General features: G+C 45.0%; 1 protein-coding gene across 1 annotated transcript in view; it reads right to left on the bottom strand.

The window, feature by feature from the left end:
* The window catches only part of mapkapk5 (MAPK activated protein kinase 5), a 115646-nt gene that overhangs the window by 34265 nt on the left and 55216 nt on the right, over nucleotides 1-26165 (bottom strand). The window contains exons 4-6 of the mRNA XM_084323232.1: nucleotides 21228-21303; nucleotides 10332-10429; nucleotides 8300-8408 (exon numbers count right to left, since the gene is read on the bottom strand). Of these exons, the coding sequence (XP_084179358.1) occupies nucleotides 8300-8408; nucleotides 10332-10429; nucleotides 21228-21303 (283 nt within the window). The remainder of the gene's footprint in view (nucleotides 1-8299; nucleotides 8409-10331; nucleotides 10430-21227; nucleotides 21304-26165) is intronic.

Below are 26165 nucleotides of genomic sequence, written 5' to 3'. Positions count from 1 at the left end.
TATTCAAACATAAAAAAGTTTCGAGAGGAGTGGAAGTTTGAAGACAGACTAGACTACAATATGATGCGGGGGTGGTGAGTTGAAACAGTGTGTGTGTGTGTCCCGACCCCACTTCTATGTTTCAATCAATTATTTCCTCATTCCTTCAGTCCACTCAAAATTATGCTAATATTCCTTATGTTGTTTATGATATTAATTGAAAATAGCATATGAGAGTATTATATAGTAATAATAACACATGGCGATATACTAAAAAGCTATTTATAATTTTTGGCTGGTAAAAAATCTGCCTGGCTGGTAGTTTTTTTTAATCTACCAGCCAAATGGCTGGTAAGTCAAAAAGTAATTTTTGTTCCCTGGATGAGAGCCTTGACATTAACACATTGAGTGCCGCGCTGTTTGGTTAATTTACCTTTAGAATGCCAGCCTTTCTAGTCGTTTCCGTGGTCGTTGCACTATGTTTGCGAAGCTGTGTTTGTGTTCTGTATTATAGCTGTAGAGACACGGTGTGGCTCATTTCGACAAACATTACTTTTAGTCCAGCATGGGCATTTTTGGCACAGAGTGTGTTAAGTGGTTGTAGCTACGGCTGTGGGGGCGCTGGAGACATGATCCAATAGACTTCTATACGCCTGAGTCTCCTGAACACGGAGAGACCAATCCCAAGTCGATCAACACTTTCTCGGCCGAGCTATAGTAGCTTTTTCGCACCTACTCCCAGAACTACCCATGCGCAGATTGATTAACCTAGACTCCGTGGGCAATCTGCGTGTGCGTAGTTCGGGAGTAGGTGCGGGAAAGTGACTATAGCTCGGTCTCTCAGTGTTCAGGAGACTCGGGCGTATACAAGTCTATTGGATCATGTCTCCAGCACCCCCACAGCCATAGCTACAACCATTTAATGTCACGGCTCTCATCAAACATTCATTCATTCCCCCCCCCCCCCGCTCTCTCTCTCTCTCCCATGATTTCAGAATCCCGGAAGTGTTGCGGTGGTCTATGCTTGTATGCCTTGCTTCACACAATGCCACCAGATTGAGCTGATTGCATAATTAGCTGCTGCCTTTGTGAATTAGACGTGGAATGAGCGCACGTTGCATTCTCTCACAACCTCAGTTTGCCCTGCACTCGTGCATGTGTATCTCTGTGTGTGTGTGTCTGTCTGTGTGTGCATGTGTGCTTGTCTGTCTGTGTGTGTGTCTGTCTGTGTGTCTCTCTGTCTGTGTGTGTGTGTCTGTCTGTGTGTGCATGTGTGCTTGTCTGTCTGTGTGTGTGTCTGTGTGTGTGTCTGTCTGTCTGTGTGTGTGTGTCTGTCTGTGTGTGCATGTGTGCTTGTCTGTCTGTGTGTGTGTCTGTCTGTGTGTCTGTCTGTCTGTGTGTGTGTGTCTGTCTGTGTGTGCATGTGTGCTTGTCTGTCTGTGTGTGTGTCTGTGTGTGTGTCTGTCTGTCTGTGTGTGTGTGTCTGTCTGTGTGTGCATGTGTGCTTGTCTGTCTGTGTGTGTGTCTGTCTGTGTGTGTGTGTCTGTCTGTGTGTGTGTGTCTGTCTGTGTGTGCATGTGTGCTTGTCTGTCTGTGTGTGTGTCTGTGTGTGTGTCTGTCTGTGTGTCTGTCTGTGTGCGTGCGTGTCTGTGTCTGTGTGTGCTTGTCTGTGTGTGTCTGTGTGTGTGTGTCTGTGTGTGTCTGTGTCCGTCTGTCTGTGCCTGTGTGTTTGTTTCAAGTTTAGGTTGTTTAATTTGTCACATATAAGGTACATGTACATTACATTGAAATGCTTGGTTCTGGCGGCTGGGTGGCGCAGCGGTCTAAGCGCTCGTCACCAACGCGTGAGACACCGGTATCGAATCCGGCTGTCAGCGTTGCCTCCAGCTTGGGCCGGCCGTCATACTGACTCAATTGGCAGAGTCAGCGGGAGGGGAGTTGATGGGTGGTAATCTGGTCGTTGTAAACAGCGACTCCTACAGGTCGGTCAGGGTGCCTGCACAGCAAGGACAGGAGATGGCGAGGGTAGTGTGACCTCCCACACGTTACACCTCGCCAATGAGAGTCCGCGCTGGCAGGTGAAAAGAAGTGTCTGGCTGACTCTGCATGTATCGGAGGGGATATGCGATAGATTCTTCAACCCTCCCTACGACCGACCAGTGGGGGGCACATGCGAGCAATGATCAAGACAGGGGAGGGGGAAATTGGCACGACTAAAATTGGGATGGGAGAAAAAAAACAGAAAAAGCAGAAAAAGTGGATAAAAAAAAATGCTTGGTTCTGTATAAGCCTTCTGAGATCGTGCTTCTCCACCTCTCCCAGGTAGGCCCTCTCGTCGTTTGCAGAGATCAGGCTCACCACAGCTGTGTCATCAGCAAACTTGATGATTGTGTTGGTGTTATGCTTTGCCACAGTCATGTGTAAAGCGAGTAGAGGAGGGGGCTCAGAACACAGCCCTGGGGGGCCCCTGCGTTGAAAGTGATGGATGAGGAGGTGCAGTTACCTGCCCCCCCCCTCATTTGGGGTCTTCCTGTCAGGAAGTCCAAGACCCACTGGCAGAGGTCGTAGTTCAAGCCCAGGTCTCTGAGCTTGAGGACGAGCTTGGAGGGGACTATGGTATTGAATGCTGAGTTGTAGTCAATGAATAGCATTCTCACATAATTCCCCTGCCTCTTGTCCAGGTGTGATGCTGCAGTGTGCCATAGCTGCCGACGCTATGGCGTCCTCCATGCAAATTGCAGGGGGTCCAGGGTGTTGGGGAGGGAGGAACAGATGTAGCCCATCACTAGCTTCTCAAAGCACTTCATGGCTATGGAGGCGAGAGCTACAGGGAAATAGTCGTTATAGTAGTACATTACATTTACATTTAGTCATTTAGCTGACGCTTTTATCCAAAGCGACTTACAAGTTCTGTGCGACAAGACAGCAAGAAGGGTATAACTCTATCAGCTGAGTAACAATGTTCATCAAAGTGTTGCGTGTTACAGTGTAGGTTAGTTTATTAGGACAAGTGCATGACATTAAGGTTAGTCGGGGTTAGATTTTTTTTTTTTTTTTTTTTTTATCATTTCAGATAATGGTTGAAGAAGTGAGTCTTTAGTCGACGGCGAAAGATTGGACGGGATTCGGCTGTCCTAACTGGGATGGGTAGTTCATTCCACCATTGTGGGGCAAGGACTGAGAATAGGCGGCTTCTCTTTGATGACCCTCCGGGAGCTTGGATAGGAGTAGATCTGAGGCGGCCAGAAGACGCAGAGCGTAGGGGTCTTGAGGGTGTGTAGTTAGAGACCATTGACCGGAGGTAGGCGGGAGCGGTTCCCTTTGCCGCACGGTATGCTAGGTCGAGGGCCTTGAAGCGGATACGTGCAGCAATGGGGAGCCAGTGCAGGTCCCTAAGAAGTGGGGTGACATGGGCTGACTTCGGTAGGTTTGAGATCAGGCGGGCCGCTGCATTTTGAATGAGTTGAAGAGGCTTGGTGGCAGTGGCCGGGAGGCCAGCTAGCAGTGCGTTGCAGTAGTCGAGGCGGGAGATGACTGTTGATTGGACGAGGAGTTGGGTGGCTTCTTTTGTCAGGAAGGGGCGTATCCTTCTGACGTTGCTCAGGAGGAATCTGCAGGTTCTGGTTGTCGCTGCGATGTGAGCAGAGAAGTTCAACTGGTCGTCAAGGACAACACCAAGGTTCTTGGCGGTCGGCGACGCGGTCACAGCTGCATTCTCGACTGTGATGGAGAGGTCGGTCAGGGGGGAGGATTTGGCCGGCATGTGGAGCAATTCTGTTTTGCTTAGGTTCAGTTTGAGGTGGTTGGTCGTCATCCAGGCGGAGATGTCGGACAGACAGGCCGAGATCCGCTCAGAGACGTGGATATCTGAGGGAGGGAAGGAGAGGAAGAGTTGAGTATCATCGGCATAACAATGATATGAGAAGCCATGAGATGTGATAATGTTACCCAGTGATTTAGTGTAGAGGGAGAAGAGAAGGGGTCCTAGGACCGAGCCCTGGGGGACACCCGTCCGGAGGGGGCGGGTGGCCGACAGAGTCCCTCTCCATGACACTTGGTAGGAGCGGTCATTGAGGTATGATGTCAGCCATGTCAGCGCAGATCCAGCCACTCCCATTCCTGCGAGGGCCGCGAGGAGGATCTGATGGTTGACTGTGTCGAAGGCTGCAGATAGATCTAGGAGAATCAGGACAGAGGAGAGGCCTTTCGCTTTTGCTAAGTGAAGTGCCTCTGTGACCGCAATGAGGGCCGTTTCTGTGGAGTGGCCAGTCCGGAAGCCAGACTGATTGGGGTCTAGGAGGTCATTCTGTAAGAGATAAGCAGTAAGTTGGTTGGATACAGCACGTTCAAGTGTTTTAGAAAGGAAGGAGAGAAGAGAGACAGGGCGATAGTTGGCTATGACGGTGGGGTTCAGGGTTGGTTTTTTTATGAGGGGCGTGACTCTGGCTTGTTTTAGGGAGGTGGGGACCACCCCCGAGTTGAGTGAGGAGTTGATGGTTGCAGTTAGGAATGGGAGGATGTCCGGTGCTATGGTCTGGAGGAGTGGGGAGGGTAGCTGGTCCAGCTGGCATGTAGTCGGACGGTTCGACGTCACCAGTGTCAGGGTCTCGGCTTCTGTAATGGGAGAGAAAGATGACAGAGTGAAGGATGAGGTTCTCGATTCAGCGTTTGGAATGGGTGGGGGTTGGGAGAAGGAGCTGCGGATGTTCTCCACTTTTTCCTCAAAGAAGATCGCAAAGTCTTCGGCAGAAAAAGATGAGGGAGGAGGAGGTGGGGGGGGAGTGAGGAGGGAGGACATGGTAGCATGCAGTTTGCGAAGATTCTTGGCAGAGGCCTCGATCCTATGGTGAAAGAAAGAAGCTTTGGCATTAGTAATGGTTTTGGAGAATGTTAACAAGAGGTTGTGATATGTGTCGATGTCAGCAGTGAGGCGTGACTTTCTATACTTCCTCTCAGCCGCTCTCAGGACCTGTCTTTGTTCTCTCACTGCATCCGTCAGCCATGGACTGGGTGGGGAACGGCGGGCAGGTTTCTCAACGAGGGGACAGAGCTTGTCGAAGGAGGTTGCAAGGGCTGAGAGGAGGGTGGAGGTTGCCATCTCTGTGGGGAGAGCAGAGAAGGTGTCACTCAAAGGTAGAGCGGATATTATGTCAGAGGAGAGGGTGGAGGGGGATAGGGAGGGCAGGTTGCGTCTGAGTGAGACGGTTTGAGTTGGGGTGAAGACTTTTCGGTTAAGCATGAGAGTTAGTGAGAAGGATATGAAGGAATGGTCAGATACATGTAGGGGAGTTACCGTGGTGTTAATGATGCTGGAGTTACGGGAAAATATGAGATCCAAGGAGTTGCCTGCTTTGTGGGTGGGAGGCATGGCAGTGGGAGTCAGGTCAAATTGTTGTAGGAGGGAGACCACTGGGACCGACTGAGATGAGTCAGGCAGGTTGAAGTCGCCCAATAGAAGGAGCGGGGTACCATCTTCCGGTAAGGAGCTTAGAAGCATGTCCAGCTCATCTGTGAAGTGATCGAGGGGACCTGGAGGGCGATAGAGTGTAACAATGGTGAGATTGAAAGGATTAGAGACAGATACTGCATGATATTCGAGGGAGGAGAGTGACAGTTCTGGGAGTTGCGTTAGGTTTGTAGCCCATGAAGGAGATGTCATGAGGCCAGTGCCTCCACCCCGTCTGGAGGGTCGAGGTGTGTGAGTGAAGTTATAGTTTGTAGATAATGCTGCAGGTGTTGACGAGTTATTGGGGGTTATCCAGGTCTCAGTTAGAGCCAGGAGCTGCAGATTTAGACTATGGGCGTAGGCAGTAATGAAGTCAGCTTTCTTGACTGCTGATTGACAATTCCATAAGCCTCCCTGTACTGTGACAGGTGTATTAGTGGCTGTAGGAGGGTAGGAGAGATTAGCCGGGTTGCTAGCAAACTGGCGTGGATGGGTTGATTCTGTTCTTGAGGAGCAGATTGTGGATATAGGTATGAGGCACATTGTGGTGTCAAGAGTGGTAGGAGGAGGTTGAAGGGGCTAGGGAGGAAGCGAGATAGTAGGGAAATAGCAGAGTGGGACGGGAATATCGGATTATGGTGTACTTAGCACTGGGTGGATCGGTGGATCCCTCTGCGGTGAACTCCAGGAAAACTCCTCCTCTTTGTCCCTCTTCGTTTCTCGACGCTTCGCTGACGCTATGCCAGCAAGTCTTTAAATCACTATCACTAATTACTGATGAGTGACACCTGCAGCAAAAGGCCACACCTCCAGTTTCTGTCAGCTGGGTGAAACTAATTACAAACAATTTCCACAACACAATTTAGTCACACACTTCAAAATGATGTACACAGTATTCAGTTAAAAGAGCCTACCCTCTCTGCTGTTGTCCTCAGAATGAATCCAACAGAGAAAAAGCTGGTATTTAAGCAGAAAAACTGTCACAAGTGCCCACTTAACTACATGCACAAAGGCCACACCTCCAGTTTCTGTCAGCTGGGTGAAACTAATTACAAACAATTTCCACAACACAATTTAGTCACACACTTCAAAATGATGTACACAGTATTCAGTTAAAAGAGCCTACCCTCTCTGCTGTTGTCCTCAGAATGAATCCAGCAGAGAAAAAGATGGTATTTAAGCAGAAAAACTGTCACAAGTGCCCACTTAACTACATGCACAAAGGCCACACCTCCAGTTTCTGTCAGCTGGGTGAAACTAATTACAAACAATTTCCACAACACAATTTAGTCACACACTTCAAAATGATGTACACAGTATTCAGTTAAAAGAGCCTACCCTCTCTGCTGTTGTCCTCAGAATGAATCCAACAGAGAAAAAGCTGGTATTTAAGCAGAAAAACTGTCACAAGTGCCCACTTAACTACATGCACAAAGGCCACACCTCCAGTTTCTGTCAGCTGGGTGAAACTAATTACAAACAATTTCCACAACACAATTTAGTCACACACTTCAAAATGATGTACACAGTATTCAGTTAAAAGAGCCTACCCTCTCTGCTGTTGTCCTCAGAATGAATCCAACAGAGAAAAAGCTGGTATTTAAGCAGAAAAACTGTCACAAGTGCCCACTTAACTACATGCACAAAGGCCACACCTCCAGTTTCTGTCAGCTGGGTGAAACTAATTACAAACAATTTCCACAACACAATTTAGTCACACACTTCAAAATGATGTACACAGTATTCAGTTAAAAGATCCTACCCTCTCTGCTGTTGTCCTCAGAATGAATCCAACAGAGAAAAAGCTGGTATTTAAGCAGAAAAACTGTCACAAGTGCCCACTTAACTACATGCACAAAGGCCACACCTCCAGTTTCTGTCAGCTGGGTGAAACTAATTACAAACAATTTCCACAACACAATTTAGTCACACACTTCAAAATGATGTACACAGTATTCAGTTAAAAGAGCCTACCCTCTCTGCTGTTGTCCTCAGAATGTAGTAGTAGTAGTAGTAGAGGCAAGCGGGCGTGGAATCTTTGGGTACAGGGACAATAGTGGACTTTTTCAAACAGGCGGGATGACCGACTGTTCTAGGGATGGGGTGAATATGTCAGTGAATACCGGGGCCAGGTGATCGGCACAGACTCTTAGTCCTGCTGCCTTCCAGGTATTCACTTTCTTAAAGGTCCTTCTCACCCCATGCTCTGTTAACCTGAACACAGAGTCTCCATCGGCAGTGGCTCTACGTTCCATTGCAGTGGCCTGTAGGCTGTTGTTGGAATTTACAGCATCAAAGCGTGCATAGAAAGTATTGAGCTCATTTGCCAAGGAGACATCAGTGTTCAGCATGGGATGGGGGGGAGGGGGTGCTTTTGTAGTCGGTCATCATTATGAGGCCTTGCCACATACCTCTGGAATCAGCCCTCAAACTGAAGCTCCACCTTATTCCTGTACCGCCCCTTTTCCTCCGTCACTGTTCTTCATAGGTTGTAGCGCGCCGCCTTGTGCTCGTCCATGTTGCCCGTCACGAGCCCGGCGCTGTAGGCTAAGGTGCATTCAGAGCCTCGCGAGCCGATTAGTCTACCAAGGCTTTTGGTTTATGTTGTCTGTGCTCTCACGAAAGAAGCCCCGGTCTGTGCAATCGAGTGCAGCTTGGAGCGTGTTCCCCCGAGTCCACAGACCATCGCTTTACTTCTCGCGTTTCCACGGGAGCGCGCTTACAGTAAGACTTTGTTGATACTTTGGCAGGAGAAATATGGCGTTGTGGTCTGATTTACCGAATGGACTAAGTGCCTGTGACTTGTACCCGTCCTTGAATTGCGAGTAGCAGTGACGTGTGTGTGTGTGTGTGTGTGTGTGTGTGTGTGTGTACCTGCTTGGTGACCTGACTGGCCATCTTCTCAGTGAAGTGTCTGTGTTGACTGATCCTGTGGAACAACTCTCCTCCTTCCATCATCTCCATTACTATCAGTAACCTGGCTCTAGAGGGGGAGAGAGAGAGAGAGAGAGAGAGAGAGAGAGAGAGAGAGAGAGAGAGAGAGAGAGAGAGAGAGAGGGATAAGATATACAGAGATATGTACAGAGAGATATACAGAGAGATAGAGAGGGAGAAAGAGAGAGGGAGAAAGAGAGAGAGAGAGAGAGAGAGAGAGAGATAAGATATACAGAGAGATGTACAGAGAGATATACAGAGAGATAGAGGGAGATAAGAGACAGAGAGATATACAGAGAGAGAGAGAGAGAGAGAGAGAGAGAGAGAGAGAGAGAGAGAGAGAGAGAGAGAGAGAGAAAGAGAAAGAGAAAGAGAAAGAGAAAGAGAAAGAGAAAGAGAGAGAGAGAGAGAGAGAGAGATAAGATATACAGAGATATACAGAGATAGAGAGAGGGAGATAAGAGAGACAGAGAGATATACAGAGAGAGAGAGGAGAGAGATAAGATATACAGAGAGATAAAGAGAGACAGAGAGGTATACAGACAGAGAGAGAGAGAGAAAGAGAGAGGGAGACAGAGAGAGAGGGAGAGATACAGATAGACAGAGAGAAACCGACAGTAAGAGAGACAGAAACAGACAAATAGAGAGGTATGCGAAGGATATAGAAAAATAGCACAAGTACACACACCGACACACGCACACGCGCGTGCGCGCGCACACACACACACACACACACACACACACACCACAACAACAACAACAAGATGGCCGCCAACCCTGAGCTGCTGTGATGAGAGTTGATTGCTGCAGGGGGTAATGAGCAGCAATGCAATTCAGGTGTGAATGCCATCTTGGAGTAGAGAGGCAGAGAGGAAAAAGTTCTGTGCAGGGGAAGGATTGGGCTCCTTCAGTGGGTAAAAAATGCCCATTTAGACCAGTAAAAGAGGGTTCAGTGAAGGAATCACTCCAGAGACGCCATTGGTATGTATGTTTGTAGTTGTGGAATTGTCCATTTAAATCACTATAATTTGTACCTGTGGAGGGCTGGGTTGGTGGCAATTTTGTGGGAATCATTCCAATTAATGAATGTTTGAGTGTACTGTGTAACCAGATAGGAGGGGAGTTGTTTTGTGTACTTTGGGTTGGATCTGGTCCATTGTGATCAAGTAGCAATTGTTTGGTTAAATGAAAGTCAAACATACTTGATTTGGTCTGTTTAAATTTAAAGTAAATTGTATTTGGAAGGTTGGTAAACTAATTTGGTTAAATTGGAATTCAAACTAATTGATTTGGCCTGTAAAATAGCCTAACAAATTTAAATTGTGTTTGGAAGGGAAAATAATCATATACTGAAAATACTACAAATTGAAGGGTGTATTTGATTATTTGGCATGCACTTGTTATTTGTGGAGTGGCTAATTTCTGTGTTTTTCTTTAAAGGTTTTCAACCTACTCTCGATGATGCTACTTTTGATGATGCTACATTCAATGATGCTACCTTCAACATGTTTGGAATGATGACGTGTTGGACCATGAGAAGTCATTAAAATCTGCAAAATTAGAGTCGAGTTGTCCCAGCGTCCTCTGTTGAGGTTTCAAGCCGTTTTCAAGTTTGGGCAGCACTGGTACCAAAACCACATAACCTCCCTCACTCACTCACACACTCACACACTCACTCACACACTCACACACTCACTCACACACTCACACACTCACTCACACACTCACACACTCACACACTCACTCACACACTCACACACTCACTCACTCACACACTCACACACTCACACACTCACACACACACACCTCACCTGGGGCTGGACTCATGGGGGAACACACTCACACACACACACACTCACACACTCACACACTCACACACTCACACACTCACACACACACACACACACTCACACACACACACACACACACTCACACACACACACACACACACACTCACACACACACACCTCACCTGGGGCTGGACTCATGGGGGAACTGGACACTGTTAGCGTAGACCTCCAGGATCTGTACTATGTTTGGGTGGGTGGCACACATCATATGAAGACGCACCTGCATGACAGAGAGAGGGGGGTGGGAGAGAGGGGGGGGGGGGGCGAGAGAGGGGGGGGAGAGAGAGAGAGGGGGGAGAGAGAGAGAGGGGGGAGAGAGAGAGAGGGGGGGGAGAGAGAGAGGGGGGGGAGAGAGAGAGAGAGAGGGGACGAGAGAGGGGGGGGTGAGAGAAAGAGGGGGGGTGTGAGAGAGAGAGCGAGAGGGGGGACGAGAGAGAGAGGGGGGTGAGAGAGTAGACTCATTTTTGGCAGTCAATGAGTTAATTTGCGCAGTTCAGGAGCAGTGACCATTTAAGAATGAAATCTGATACTGACCTCATTTAAAAAGTTATGTGAACAGACAAACCAATCAGATTTGAGCAATAAATTATAACTGAGCAATAAATTATAACTGAGCACTGAGGCTTGCAGAGCGAACATAGCCCAAGACACCAAGTCAACCAAGGAAACTATAAAAGAAGGAAGGGTCATCACGTCAGAAGACCAGCGTTCTATGCTCTGTGTGGTGTCAGATCTTGGTGCCAGTTCTATTGAAGCTAGGGATGGGTACCGAATCCGGTACTTTTAACACTTTGAGTGCCAGCCACGAGAACCTCGTTATTTCATGCCATGCGTTGAGTGCCAATGACGTGAAGTCTCGTTTTTTAATTGTTATTGCTTTTATTAGCGATATCCATTCATTTTTCATCAATCTAGCCTCACGTTACCATTGGGACTGGCTCTGAGCTCAAACAGGGTAAATACCGCCCCCTATCGTCTCCCAGATGGTAATGCATCCATTGGATTGGACTCAATGGAAATGGATGGGGGGGGGGGGGGGGGGGGGATCCGGAATCCACATTTTACTTATCAGGCATGTAACCCGAGCCGATTGCATTCATTGCCGACCCTCAGAACAGCGTGGAATATGTGTTTCGAGTACCCAGCGTTGGATCAATAAACGTGATCGATATTTGGAATGGCGATCAGGAATTGGAATAATCTTTTTGGAGAACATCTGATGTGAGGTAAGGAATCTATTTTACCAGTATTTCTTGGGGTAATCAGAGTTTTTTTTCACATATCTCAACGTGTCCCCTATCCGTGTATGTGTGTGTGTGTGTGTGTGCTGCTGAGTAGGGATGCCCCCCGGACCCCGGTTCTAAACGGGAACCGGTACTAAATTAGAAAAAACCGGAGTATTGATAAGCTCTGATGTTATCGGTACTGCTATCGATACTGCTATCGATACTCTAAAAATTATTATTATTATGAGTTTTTTTTCGAGGAATTTAAATGTTGCGAACTATCTCTCCTCTCTCTGTCTGCACGAGAAGCGAGCCACAGCGAGCCATTATTACACACACTCGTCGCGATCCGCTCACACTCACACATACACATACGGACACTTAAGGGAGGTGCCAGGCCGTGGCTCCTTGCTGCTGAAGCGCGCTGCACACAGACCAATGTTGGGGAAAATGTGTATACGAGGGTGGAGGTAGGAAAGGGGTTAGTCTTGACTAGTTTAATATAGGTCAACTAGCAGGGCTCAAAGACACTAGGGCGACAGTCTGGCTGATGTTCTTAAAACAGCCTCAAGATAGCAGATGGACATTTCAGTACATCATATCGTGTGTTCTAATCTTGTGTCTTTTCTCTCTTACACACATACACAGCACACACACAGACACAGCACACACACACAGACACACACAGTCGCACAGACATACACACCGACACACACACACATTCCCTGTGTCACAATACACACATACAATACACACACGTCTGTACACAGACGCACACACACACAGACACACACACACATACACACACACACACACAAACACACATATCTCACTCTCTCTTCATGTTCTTAATGTTTTACATCATATCGTGTGTGGATATCATATCTTGCTTATCTCTCCTCATGTTCTCTCTCTCTCCAATGTTAAATCTACGTATCATCTTAATGTACGTCATGTCAGATCTGACATGATGTGACACGTCATCATATCTGTCATGGGGGCAGGACTGAGAGGGGATTTAGGGACAGGCAAAGGGTTCCAGGACAGAGTGTTTTTGTTCAAGCTGTGGCGATCATCTTTGACCCATAGCTCTTGCTGTTAACGAACTTCTTTTCTTAAATAAATTACCTATTTGTTACAATTGGAAATATCGTCTCCTGCTGTGTCAAACAACCTTTCCACAACACCAAGCTCTGCGCTGCCACACGTGCCACAAGTGCAATAAAACATTTGCCAGTAAGGGTGGCAATACAAGCAATTTGTCAAAATATCTGCAGAAATGCGCCGTTTTCGACTGCTTTGCTCGCAGTGTTCCATCCACGTCCACTGCAGGTAAGCCAAGATACAGAGTTAGCTAGGATAATAACAAATTATTATGAATAGGCTAATAAATAAAATATAATTGCTTAGCTAATTGTTTAGCTACAAATATATTAGAAAGACCCCAGAATAATATGGATGTCGGTAAAGGGTATGATCAAGGATTTCACTGATAGATTTTCCTCCATAATGTGCAAAAATCAATGCACAAAACTGTCTGAACTGGAAACGCTTTACTCAACGTTATTTAATTCTTTAAAATACAACAACTCAACTAGACTAGAAAATCAAGTTAACGTACTAAAAACAGATCAATGCCATATACAGACAACAATCGGAAATGCAAATACGCAGCACAAGACAACAGCAGTACTCCCAAGGTTCTAAACCTAGTCACCTATTAGCCATGCGATTAAGAATTAATGCAAAATTTGCAGATATAACTACCATTAGAGCACAACAAGTACTTGAAACAGACCCCAAAACAATAAACGATACATTCAAAGAATTCTACTCCGACTTATATAAATCAGAAACGACCTTCGATCAATACAAAATGGACACATATCTTAATCAAATTATTCTCCCTAAACTTTCAGAGGATGACGCTAAACAGTTAGAAACACCGATCACACTAGAGGAACTCAAGAAGGCCATATCCGAAATGCAAAATGGTAAGGCTCCTGGAAGAGACGGTATCCCATCAGAAATGTACCTTTCTTGTTGGGACATAATTGGACCCTTATTACTAAATATGATCTTATACTCAGTCAAGGAGGGGAGCTTCCATAAAAATGACAATATTGCACTCATTTCAGTCCTTCTCAAAAAAGACAAAGACCCCACCGAGTGCGGTAGTTACAGACCCTTAAGCCTCCTCGGAACCGATGTCAAACTGTACTCTAAGGTATTAGCCATCAGATTACAAAAGCATATGACGTCTTTAGTTCATCCGGACCAAACTGGCTTCATAAGAGGTCGCCTGATCACTGATAACATAAGACGAATACTGCACGTACTAGATGCAGACAAGGACGACACCATACATTTACATTTACACCATACCTAAGGCGATGCTGTCCCTGGATGCTATGAAAGCCTTTGACAGGCTGGAATGGTCGTATCTATGGGCAGTATTAGAAAGGATGGGGTTAGGAAAAGGATTCATTGATATGATTAAAGTATTATACAAAGACCCATCGGCCATGATTACAGGTACATTACAGGTACATTCATCTCCGAAATCTTTCCGGTATCACGCTCAGCCAGACAGGGTTGCCCTCTTAGTCCCGGACTATTCGATCCATCATTAGAGCCTTTAGCACAATATATAAGACAATCCCAATCCATAGAACCAATCGTAATCAAGGGCACACAACATAAAATTAGTTTATATGCGGACGACGTAATATTGTTCATGCAAAGCCCCAACACCACATTGCCTCATCTACTCAAGTTGATTGAGAACTTTGGTGATCTATCGGGATTTAAAATAAATTGGCCGAAGTCGGCTTTCCTTCCACTTAACACCCATGCAAAAAAAGATACAACCCTCCCAGGTGAGATACCTATGGTAAAACATTTTAGATGCTTGGGTGTGGAAATATTTCCCACCATAAGACAAACGGTGAAGCACAATTACACAAAAATACAGAACAAAATCAAAGACGACCTGGACAGGTGGGCAAAACTTAAAAACTCAGTACAGGCAAGGGTATCAATAGTTAAGATGGATGTACTACCTAGAATCAACTTCATCAGTTCAATGCTACCGTTACCCCCTCCAGAGGGTTACTGGAAAAGATTACACTCCTCCACATACAAATTTATTTGGAATAACAAACCACCACGTATAAAAAGATCCACCGCACAGAGAAATAAAGCAGACGGTGGCATGGCAGTTCCAGATTTTTTCCAATATTTTAAGGCGTACACATTAAGACCATTGACAATATGGTTTGATCCCCAAGCATTAGTATCCTGGAGAAAATTGGAAGAAAACATAGTAGCCCCACATAGACTGAAGGACATAGCACACACTAAACTACCAATCAAGCACTGTGAGCGGAAATTTGGCCCCATAATTACCGATGCGATCCGGATATGGCGTGAAACACAAAAAAAATATCCTAACCCACAAAAATGGCACAATCACACTCCCTTATTCAATAACAATGCACTCTTAATTGAAAAACGTCCTATAAGATTCCCTATATGGGAAGAGCAAGGCATACACTCATTAGGGGATGTTTTTAACAACCAGGGTTTTTGTAGTTATGGAGAAATATGCACAAAATTGAATCTCACCGAGTCCACATGGCTTTTTTACATACAGTTACAGCTATGTTTGAAGTCTCACGGTGTTCCATTAGACATACCAGTTGAACACCACAGATACCACAAATTCTTCTATGAAAGAGAGACATCGAGAGGTTTTGTATCAGGTTTTTATTATCAATTACTAACGTCCTCGTATGAAACCCTCCAACTAGACTCTGTCTGGAGGAGGGATATACCAGACCTGGAAAGTGACTTTGATTGGCAAGGAGCATGGGCAAATGTCCGTCTTACATCAAGGAACCCGGACCATCAACAAATCAATCTTAACTATATTCACAGGACATACTTGACTCCTATAAGAGTAATAAGACTGAACAGAATGGGTCTCAAACAAGACTCAAAATGCTCCCAATGTACAAATGGAGACGAAGGAACATTTATGCACATGTATTGGGACTGCCCACCAGTTAAGGCATTCTGGAAAGATGTGACCCATCAATTATCAAAACTCGTATCTTGGAATATACCAGTACACCCCTCTGTATTACTATTGAATGATGTTTTTGAGTTTGCAGTAAATCCACAGCTAAAGAGATTGGTTCTATCGGGTATCACAGTAGCTAAAAAAACTGATCGCATCACGCTGGTTTCAACCGGAAAAAATTTGCCGGAAGGTTTGGTTTCTTACATATCTCGATGTGATTTATCAAGAAATATCTACAGCAAGAATTCTGGGACTCAACGAATCCAAAATGTCAATGTGGTTAGAAGTGGTGGAGAGAATAAAAGCTAGCTTATAATGGTGGTGTCTGGTTAGGAGTGAGGGATAATGGAGGTACTATCCAAGGAGGGGTCCGGGAGGGGGGGGTTCGAGCTGGAGCATATGTGTGTATGGTTTTAGATAATAGGTATTAGGAGTATATCCTGTATAAGACATTGGTACAATTGGTAATTTCGTTGGATATACACTGTATACGGTAAAATATTATTATATACTTTTTTTTGTTTTCTGTTACTGTACTTGCATGTCATTTTAGCCACCTTAATTGTTAGTTTCATTATGCATTGTGTGTTGAGTACTGACTTTTAACAATTTTGTTTTGCAATAATAAAAAAATATATATATATATATTAGAAAGATGACAACTTTTTATAGATCTTCACTCTTCAGGCTGAGGCTGCAGCCATGTCCCAGCACCCCTCCTCCCTCTACCACCACCGGTCCCAGCAAGCCCAAAGTCCCTTCACCCTAGCAGCTAGAGGAAGGATGACAGTGTCACAGCCTCTACTAATAAAATGGAGTATTGAACCGTTTTTAACAGCTTGAGTATTGGGTGGGACATTCTGATTTATTTAAGAACTTTCTAAATAAAATAGAAAGTCCCAAAATAGTTAAGTTATCTGACTGCTTGTATTAATTGATCAAAAAGTAGCCATGTGCAGTAATAGTTATATAAAAGAATAATAAAGTAATATCGATTCTGTTCTTAATACATTTTTTATTTTTTTGCTAAATAAAAAAGAACCGATAAAGTACCGAACCGTTAAGCAGTATCGATAAGAGTAGTAGTATCGATAAAATCCTAACGCAGGAAATAGATAATCGATTTTTCAGCCCGCTTCTCTAGCGTGCATAAGTACACATATACTATCGATAATCTAGCGTTTATTTGAAAACTATTCATAAATAGGCCGAAAAATGACAACGTGTTTTGTGTATTCCACTAAAGGGCGTTTATCACTGAATATAATTTATTTTCTGTAAATTTCCAAAAACGAGCGTTTTTCAAAATGGTATAAAACGGAAATGTACAGATGAAAAAACAATCCGTTTCGTACATGTTGCCTCCAAGCAAGTCATTGATAAGTGACGGGCGTATTAGACACATAGCCATAATATAGAATATAGAAATAGCTCCGTGAAAATCATGAAATATCGGAAAATCTGTCTAAAAAGGCTGGCATTCAAGCGATAAATCGTGCGCCCCCCCTGCTGGCACTCAAAGTGTTAAGGGTATCGACCGAATGACGTCGGTACGACCGAGTACCGATTCACGTGAGATCCACAGGTGCCAAATTTCGGAATAAATCAAATAAAAACGTTTTACGTTTAAAAAACGAAACCTATGAAGTGTGCCGCACGTTCACGTCAAATGTTCACGCGCACAATACGTGCTTACCTAGGATTTGACTTGATTCAACAACAACAAAGCACCTGTGGATCTCACGTGAATCGGTACTCGGTCGTACCGACGTCATTCGGTCGATAACCTTAAAAGTACCGGATTCGAGGGGGGTTCGAGCTGGAGCATATGTGTGTAGGTTTTTAAGATAACAGGTATTAGGGGTATATCTTATATAAGACAACTAACTAAAATGTGATCTCATTGGATGTGCCCTGACAATTAATGCTTGTATATCTTATCGTGTGTTGTCATGTTTGTTTATATGTTTGTTTAAAAAATAATAAAAAAATAAAATACAAAAAAAAAAGTACCGGATTCTGCAATGGCAAGCCGAAAACGGTCGCAAGTGTGGTTACGCTCACTGCAATATTATATATATATATATTAACAAATTGTTAATTTTTTTTTTACCTACTCTTTCTCCTATTTTTCTCTGATTTTATCCCCGTCCCAATTTAGTCGTTGTGCCAATTCCCCCCCTCCCCTACCTGGTTGTTGTACGCATGTTCTCCCACGAGTCGGTACAAGGGTGTCCTGATGTCGAACGCACGCTTCCTCCGAGACGTGCGCCGTCAAGCCAATGGCGCTTTTTTCACTTGGCAGCGAGGACTCTCATTGGTGGAGTGTAACGCGTGGGAGGGCACGCTATCAAGCGCCGAGACCTGACCTGTAGGTGTCGCTGTCCACAACGCCAGATTCCCACCCACCAGCTTCCCACCCCCTTATACTGCCAATTGTATTAGTATGAACGACCAGCCAAGCTGGTAGCAACGCCGAGAGCTGGGCTCGAACCAAGCATCAACTGCGTTGGTGAAGAGCGCAATCTCCGCTACGCCACCTGACCGCCCCCTTTAAAGGAAAACTCCAACATTTTGGGAAATTAGCTTATTTAACATCTTCCCTGGAGTTAGACAAGAAGATACATACCTTTTTTGTCTCTGTGCATGCATTAGGCTTAGGGAACAGCCGCTCCGTTAGCGTAGCTTAGCTTCATCCCTGGAAGTGGGTCAGAGTTGTAGCCTGACGTTCCCTAACCACTCCTCTCTGAGCGCAGTCAGTGATTTCAACGTGTCGCCGTGTTTGTTGACATTCTTATTCATTCAAAGGATCCGAACCGATTGAAGTTTATGGATACCATGACTTAAAATCCTCTTACCTTGACGATTAAAAGCCTCCCCAATTTAGAAAACAGTATTCCAATGGCTGGTCTTGATAGGCTGCTAGCTATTGCACTATTAATCCCAATAGGGACATTCATATTTGTTTGATCAAGAGTAACCTTTTATATATATATATATTATTATTATTATTATTTTTGTAAGTGAAGATGGGTCTTCTATTTACCTCAGCTGCAAAGAGCACCAGGCCTTTATTAGAGAGAGGCTTATATAAGAGGCAGGCCTTAATTTAAAAAAATTACACTCATGGACATAATCCCTTCATTTTCAGACTGTTATTGCATTATTATTATTAATACGTACATTGTCTGTCTACATTTATTTAGACTAGCATTGCTATTTAAATATTGAGTGCAGTTGAGTAATTGTGGGATTAACGTAATTCACACACTGAAGTTGGATCTATACTAGGCTGCGGGGTCCGGGGACGATTTAGCGTGTGGTACCTACCTTCTCGACTTCCTCAGTCGAATCGAGTTGATGATAACATGCAGTGGCTTTAGCTGACGCTGTCATAGCAGCATCATGATCTGTAACGTCAACTGGACAACGCCAGCCTCGCCTGCCAACGGCATATAGATAGCGAACGTTAACGTTTGCAAAACAAAGCCGGCGTTGTCCAGCCGACACCACAGATCTAGATATTATGACGATGTTAGCTAACGCTAAAGCTAACGCCAGCGAGGGGGAAACATTAATATAGTCAGTGTAGCGGGAGGCAGCACTTAATTTGCATTGGCAAGAGTTTCTCATTCTATATCACGGCACAAAAAATAAAAAAATACTTTTTTTGGCTGGTTGACTTGAGTGAGTGGAATCCAGGGCTGTCTTAAATACTTCGAAGCTTCGTTCGATGGGCATGGGATTCGAATATGAAAATACATTTCGATTATATTATTATTATTATTATTTTTGGGTGCAAAATCAACTCTGCCTCTCTTTGTTAATTACAACAAGCAATGCTGTTTGTTATTTAAGATGAGGTCGGACTCGGCACTGACAGATTTGTGTTCATTGTGCTGCTTTTATAAAGCCTCAAATGACTGCTTACAATATTTCATGAAAGCAAAGTGTTTTGTTTGTCTAAGATTTAATTAAAAAGGTTTCAACTTTACAGCACTGACAAAGTTGAACAAAGTGCTGTACAAGTCCCACAACATAAAAAAAATATATAAAAAAAAAATAATAATAATAATTTATAATTTTCTTTTTATTTATCTCGAAGCTTCGAATTAAAATCGCTCTCGGCCCCGAAGCTTCAAAATCCAAAAAAAAATCGAAGGTCAGCCCTAGTGGAATCATTAGCCCCTTTCGTGACTGTGATGCAAGCCTCGCTTGAATACGCAGTCACTTATTCCCACGTTACTAGCCATGTTAATGTGCACATCAAGCACTGGTTAAAGACGAGCGGTGGGTCCAAAATATATCAGATATAAATTTCAAAGGTACCCACCGTTGCATTAAGGCCGATCCATACTTCCTTCCGCTAGTCACATCCGCTCGTGCACATGACGTCATTTGTGTAATTCTCGTCGGCGCGCTCATCCGCGCGGATCAGGCGCGCATGGCCGCGTGCAGCCCAGATTTTGTAACCGCGCGGATACCGCGCTTCAGTCGCGTGCCGACTGCGCATGTGCCAGCTGTCAAAACAACAGGCAGTCCTCGGCGCTGCACTTCCGGACACTGAACAGAAGCGCGTGCACAGCGTGTCCGCGTCCGTGTGCACGTCACTTTCCGAGTATGCCAAAGGCCTTAGGGTTTCACACACACGTGCGGCAGGGTTTGAAAGCTCGGCGTTGTTAATAAACATTTTAAATAATTTTTATAAACGAGTAAAAAAATCACTGAGCTAGCCTTGGCTAAAATGGCTGCTTCCGCATTTTCACGCAGGAGCGCTGCGAGCCATTTTAGCCAAGGCTAGCTCAGTGATTTTTTTACTCATTTATAAAAATGATTTTAAATGTTTATTAACGTCTTTATGTGCACATTAACATTGGCTAGTAACGTGGGAGCCAGTGACTGCGTATTCAAGCGAGGCTTGCATCGCAGTCACGAAAGGGGCTATGGAATCGTTAGCCTCACGCCCACTTGTCATTCTCATCCGACTCGAAGGATACGCGTCGCGTGCTGTTGTTCGCCCCCCATGTCAGACCGCACTGATATCCGAAAGCGATGACTCTACATGCAATTATTTTCATCCACTGATGTGTTTTTGTCTAAGTTTGTCTACGTTGTCAAGCCGGTGACAGGAGTCTGTAGGGCCGCACGCAGTGGTCTATCCACTTCCCCTAGATGGGCGGCATCTTCTAGAAAACGAGTGTTCATTGGAGGAGCTTAGAGCGCAACGATGATGTTCATTGGTTATGGATTATTATGAGGCGCAAATGGGAGGAATCATAAGGGGGGAGTCAGAGTTTGGCTTGTGCCAGTGAGCGAATCAGCAGATTGTAGAATGATTTTTTTGTTTTGTTTACTACTCGCCAGTGTGGCGAGTGCTCTTCATGAATCACTCGCCAAACATAAATAATACTCGCATTTGGCGAGTAAACTGGTCTAATTTCCTCCCCTGATTGCAGATTATTCTGACATCAGAGGTAACAACCTGTTTAAATGTCATAAACAAGGAGACAGCTGATCCCATTCAACTCCATGTCGGGCGAACTGAAGGTTTCCACACTTGGCACCAATGTGCGTTCACTGTGCTACACAGTGACACGATGACCCTTCCTTCTTTTATAGTTTCCTTGGAGTCAACCAGGAAGTAAGCAGGCCACCGGCCAACACCACACAAAAAAAGGGTAAATCGGTGCAGAAACAGTGTCTCCTACCTCGTTCCTGGCCTTGGGACGGTCGATGAGGATCTTCAGCGCCAGGCGTTCCTGGGTTGACTTCTTCACACACACCCTGTGGAAAAGACAAGAGGACAAGGAGGCTAAACAACAAGCATGTGAGTAAAAGACAAGAGGACAAGGAGGCTAAACAACAAGAATGTGAGTAAAAGACAAGAGGACAAGGAGGCTAAACAACAACTAGGCTTGGGCGGTATGACAGTATTACGGTATACCAAGGTATTTAGAAATCCCGACGGTATTGAAAATCAATACAGTCAAAATCACAGATGCGTTTCAGTTTATATTACACTGAAACGGAGTTTTGACAGTGGTTCGTTGTAGTGCACACACGTGCCAGCAGAGGGCGAGACCAGTCCTCACTAGTGGAGCGAGCCGCAGAGCTGGTTGTCTACACACAGGAGGGGAAACCCCGCTTCAGTGGTGGAAATTAAATGAGACACGCTTACCGTTGCTGCCTGGTGCTGCGGGCTAACTGGCTATTCTGAGAGCTAACTGTTGTGCATGTGGATCACAAGGTGTTCACGCTTTACGGTAATGTTGCGACAGTGCTGTGAAAATACCGTAAAGCGTTGTGGTAACGAGAGTGTGTGTTGTTGTGCACTGGTGGAGCAAGCAAATAAACGGTAAAACGTTACGTCGCAGTCCGGTGCTTTTTTGAATACACAATACTAACGTTACTAGTACTAGGGTGTTGTGGGCTTCTGGCTACCATTCTGAGAGCTAACGTTACGTTAGTAGTACTAGGATGCTGCGGGCTCCTGGCTACCATTCTGAGAGCTAACGATAGTAGCACTCTGATGCTGCAGGCTAACTGGCCATCTCCGTGATTTGTTTACTTGGTAACACGGGTTGCCACCCCCCCCCCCGCGCTGATAAATGAAAGTCATACCGTCATATACCGTATACCGGGGTATTAGGTCATCAAGGTATGACGGTATAAAAGAAATGATACCGCCCAAGCCTAACAACAACCATGTGAGTAAAAGACAAGAGGACAAGGAGGCTAAACAACAAGCATGTGAGTAAAAGACAAGAGGACAAGGAGGCTAAACAACAAGCATGTGAGTAAAAGACAAGAGGACAAGGAGGCTAAACAACAAGCATGTGAGTAAAAGACAAGAGGACAAGGAGGCTAAACAACAACCATGTGAGTAAAAGACAAGAGGACAAGGAGGCTAAACAACAAGCATGTGAGTAAAAGACAAGAGGACAAGGAGGCTAAACAACAACCATGTGAGTAAAAGACAAGAGGACAAGGAGGCTAAACAACAACCATGTGAGTAAAAGACAAGAGGACAAGGAGGCTAAACAACAAGCATGTGAGTAAAAGACAAGAGGACAAGGAGGCTAAACAACAAGCATGTGAGTAAAAGACAAGAGGACAAGGAGGCTAAACAACAACCATGTGAATAAAAGACAAGAGGACCAAGAGGGTAAACAACAACCATGTGAGTAAAAGACAAGAGGACCAAGAGGCTAAACAACAACCATGTGAGTAAAAGACAAGAGAACCAAGAGGCTAAACAACCATGTGAGTAAAAGACAAGAGGACCAAGAGGCTAAACAACCCTGTGAGTAAAAGACAAGAGGACCAAGAGGCTAAACGACCATGTGTGTAAAAGACAAGAGAACCAAGAGGCTAAACAACCCTGTGAGTAAAAGACAAGAGAACCAAGAGGCTAAACAACAACCATGTGAGTAAAAGACAAGAGAACCAAGAGGCTAAACAACAACCATGTGAGTAAAAGACAAGAGGACCAAGAGGCTAAACAACCATGTGAGTAAAAGACAAAAGAACCAAGAGGCTAAACAACAACCATGTGAGTAAAAGACAAGAGGACCAAGAGGCTAAACAACAACCATGTGAGTAAAAGACAAGAGAACCAAGAGGCTAAAGAACGACCTTGTGAGTAAAAGACAAGAGGACCAAGAGGCTAAACAACAACCTTGTGAGTAAAAGACAAGAGAACCAAGAGGCTAAACAACAACCATGTGAGTAAAAGACAAGAGAACCAAGAGGCTAAACAACAACAATGTGAGTAAAAGACAAGAGGACCAAGAGGCTAAACAACCATGTCAGTAAAAGACAAGAGGACCAAGAGGCAAAACAACAACCATGTGAGTAAAAGACAAGAGGACCAAGAGGCTAAACAACAACCATGTGAGTAAAAGACAAGAGGACCAAGAGGCCAAGAGGCTAAACAACCCAACAACCCTGTGAGTAAAAGACAAGAGAACAACCCCTCACTCCAACAGATATACAGATATACACACTGTTTCGGTGGAATTAGACTAGATTGAAATGTATTACCATTATTCAGCACAAGTACAGTTTAGTGTCCAACCAGAGTGCAAATGTAACAGTAAAGTGCAATAGTAATATACAATGTACAGGTGATTAAACTGGGTATAAAATATATTAGTACTATATTAGTACTACTAGTAATAGTGCTAATCAGATGTACAGATTGTAGTATATATATGTACAGTGATACAAGTATAAGGACACTATGGTAGTAAGTCGTACTGGCCAGCAGTGTAACTAGTAAGAGTAGGTAAGGGATATGTACAGATATAGATATAGTATTAATATGTAAGGTACGTGTATTCGTCCCGCGAATTTATGGTACGGCCGTCACGGTGCGGTACGTGCAGCCATACGAAGAATACGCCTCACAGCGCAAACACACACACATGTAGGCACTCGCGAGGTTAATTTCCGTTTTATACCATTTTGAAAAACGCTCGTCTTTTGAAAGTTTCAGAAAATTCCGTGATAATCGCCCTTTACTGGAATACACTGGAATACACAAAACACATTGTCATTTTTCTGCCTATTTATGAATCGTTTTCAAATAAACGCTAGATTATCGATAGTATATGTGTACTTATGCACACTATAGAAGCGGGCTGAAAAATCGATTATCTTATTTCCTGATCGCACACACACACAGACACACACACACACATATGGCACACATTCAATCCAATCCAAAGGGGTACAGTATAGGCTTGGGCGGTATAATTTTTTTTCATACCGTCATACCATGATGACCTAATACCCCGGTATACGGTATATGACGGTGTGACTTTCATTTTCATCAACCCGTGTTACCAAGTAAACAAATCACGGAGATGGCCAGTTAGCCCGCAGCATCCGAGTGCTACTATCGTTAGCTCTCAGAATGGTAGCCAGTTAGCCTGCAGCACCGTAGTACTAGTAACGTTAGTATTGTGTATTCAAAAACGCACCGGACTGCGACGTAACGTTTTTACCGTTTATTTGCTTGCTCCACCAGTGCAACAACACACACTCTCGTTACCACAACGCTTTACGGTATTTTCACAGCACTGTCGCAACATTACCGTAAAGCGTGAACACCTTGTGATCCACATGCACAACAGTTAGCTCTCAGAATAGCCAGTTAGCCCGCAGCACCAGGCAGCAACGGTAAGCGTGTCTCATTTAATTTCCACCACTGAAGCGGGGTTTCCCCTCCTGTGTGTAGACAACCAGCTCTGCGGCTTGCTCCACTAGTGAGGACTGGTCTCGCCCTCTGCTGGTGCGTGTGTGCACTACAACCAACCAACCACTGTCAAAACTCTGTTTCAGTGTAATATAAACTGAAACGCATCTGTGATTTTGACGGTATTGATTTTCAATACCGTCGGGATTTCTAAATACCCTGGTATACTGTAATACCGTCATACCGCCCAAGCCTAGTAGAGTACGATCCGGAGAGACGATAGGGGGCGGTATTTTCCCTGTTCGAGTTCAGACAGATCCCCACTGGTAATAATGCAGGACCTGTTTAGAGGTCTTTAATTGGCATGCAATTATCCTCAATGTTTAGCGGTTAGCACACACGGTTAGCACACACACACACCGGAACACACACGCATGCATTGTCTTTGTAGGATCGCCAATGCGATTTGTCTCTGCGATTAACCCATCCTGTCGTCCTTCCCCCCAATGGCAGCCGAGAGCAGACAGGCGTCGGCGAGGGCCGCGCCCGGGGACCAATCCAAGTGCTCCTGCCCGTCTTCGTCAAGGACACCACAGCGTTAGCGATCTGATGTTGTGCATGTTTTTCCATTGGGTCTTATCGGGGGGGAAACCCTTGCGAGCACGGGGAGAACATGCAAACTCCACACAGAAAGGCCTGGGAGATACCCCACCTGGGTACCTGGCATCATGGAAACCTGGTCCCCAAGCGGGAATCGAACCCTGGACCTTCTTGCTGTGAGGCGACAGTGTTAACCACTACACCACCGTGCCGTGAGGCTAGATTGATGAAATATGAATGAAAATCGCTAATAAAAAAAATATCGATAAAAAAACGGCATACCTCGTTTTTGGCACTGAACGGTTGGCATGAAATAACGAATTATGCCGTGGCTGGCACTCAGTGTTAATAATAATTTTTTTTTTTTTTGATCCACTTTTTCTCCCATTTTTCTATATTTTCTCCCATCCCAATTTCGTATCATCCAATTCAACCCTCCCCTGTCACGAACGCTGTTTCTTGCCTCCCACAAGCCGGCTGCAATGTGGACTAAGTCATACATAGCACAAGTCCCCTCCGGTACTTGAGGTAACAGCAGTCGCATCTTTTCACCTGCGCAGCTCGATCTCTCAGTGTCGAGGAGTAACGCGTGGGAGGCTCACGCTGCCCCCGACACTTCCTGATTCTACTGCGCAGGCGCACCAACCGACCTGTAGGAGTCGCTTGTTCACAACGCCCGATCCCCACCCTTCAGTTTCCCTCCCCGTAATACGGCCAATGTGTATTACTGCGGACGACCAGCTAAACTGAAAACAATGTGGAGAGCTGGATTCGAACACGCGAATCCTAGCGTCTCCACACTGGTGGCGAGTGCCTTGCCCACTACACCACCTAGCCGCCTGTTAAT

Source organism: Notolepis coatsorum (genome assembly GCF_963971535.1).
Source record: "Notolepis coatsorum genome assembly, chromosome: 10".
In the NCBI taxonomy this organism is placed as follows: domain Eukaryota; kingdom Metazoa; phylum Chordata; class Actinopteri; order Aulopiformes; family Paralepididae; genus Notolepis; species Notolepis coatsorum.
This window is presented reverse-complemented; position numbering and strand designations above follow the sequence as displayed.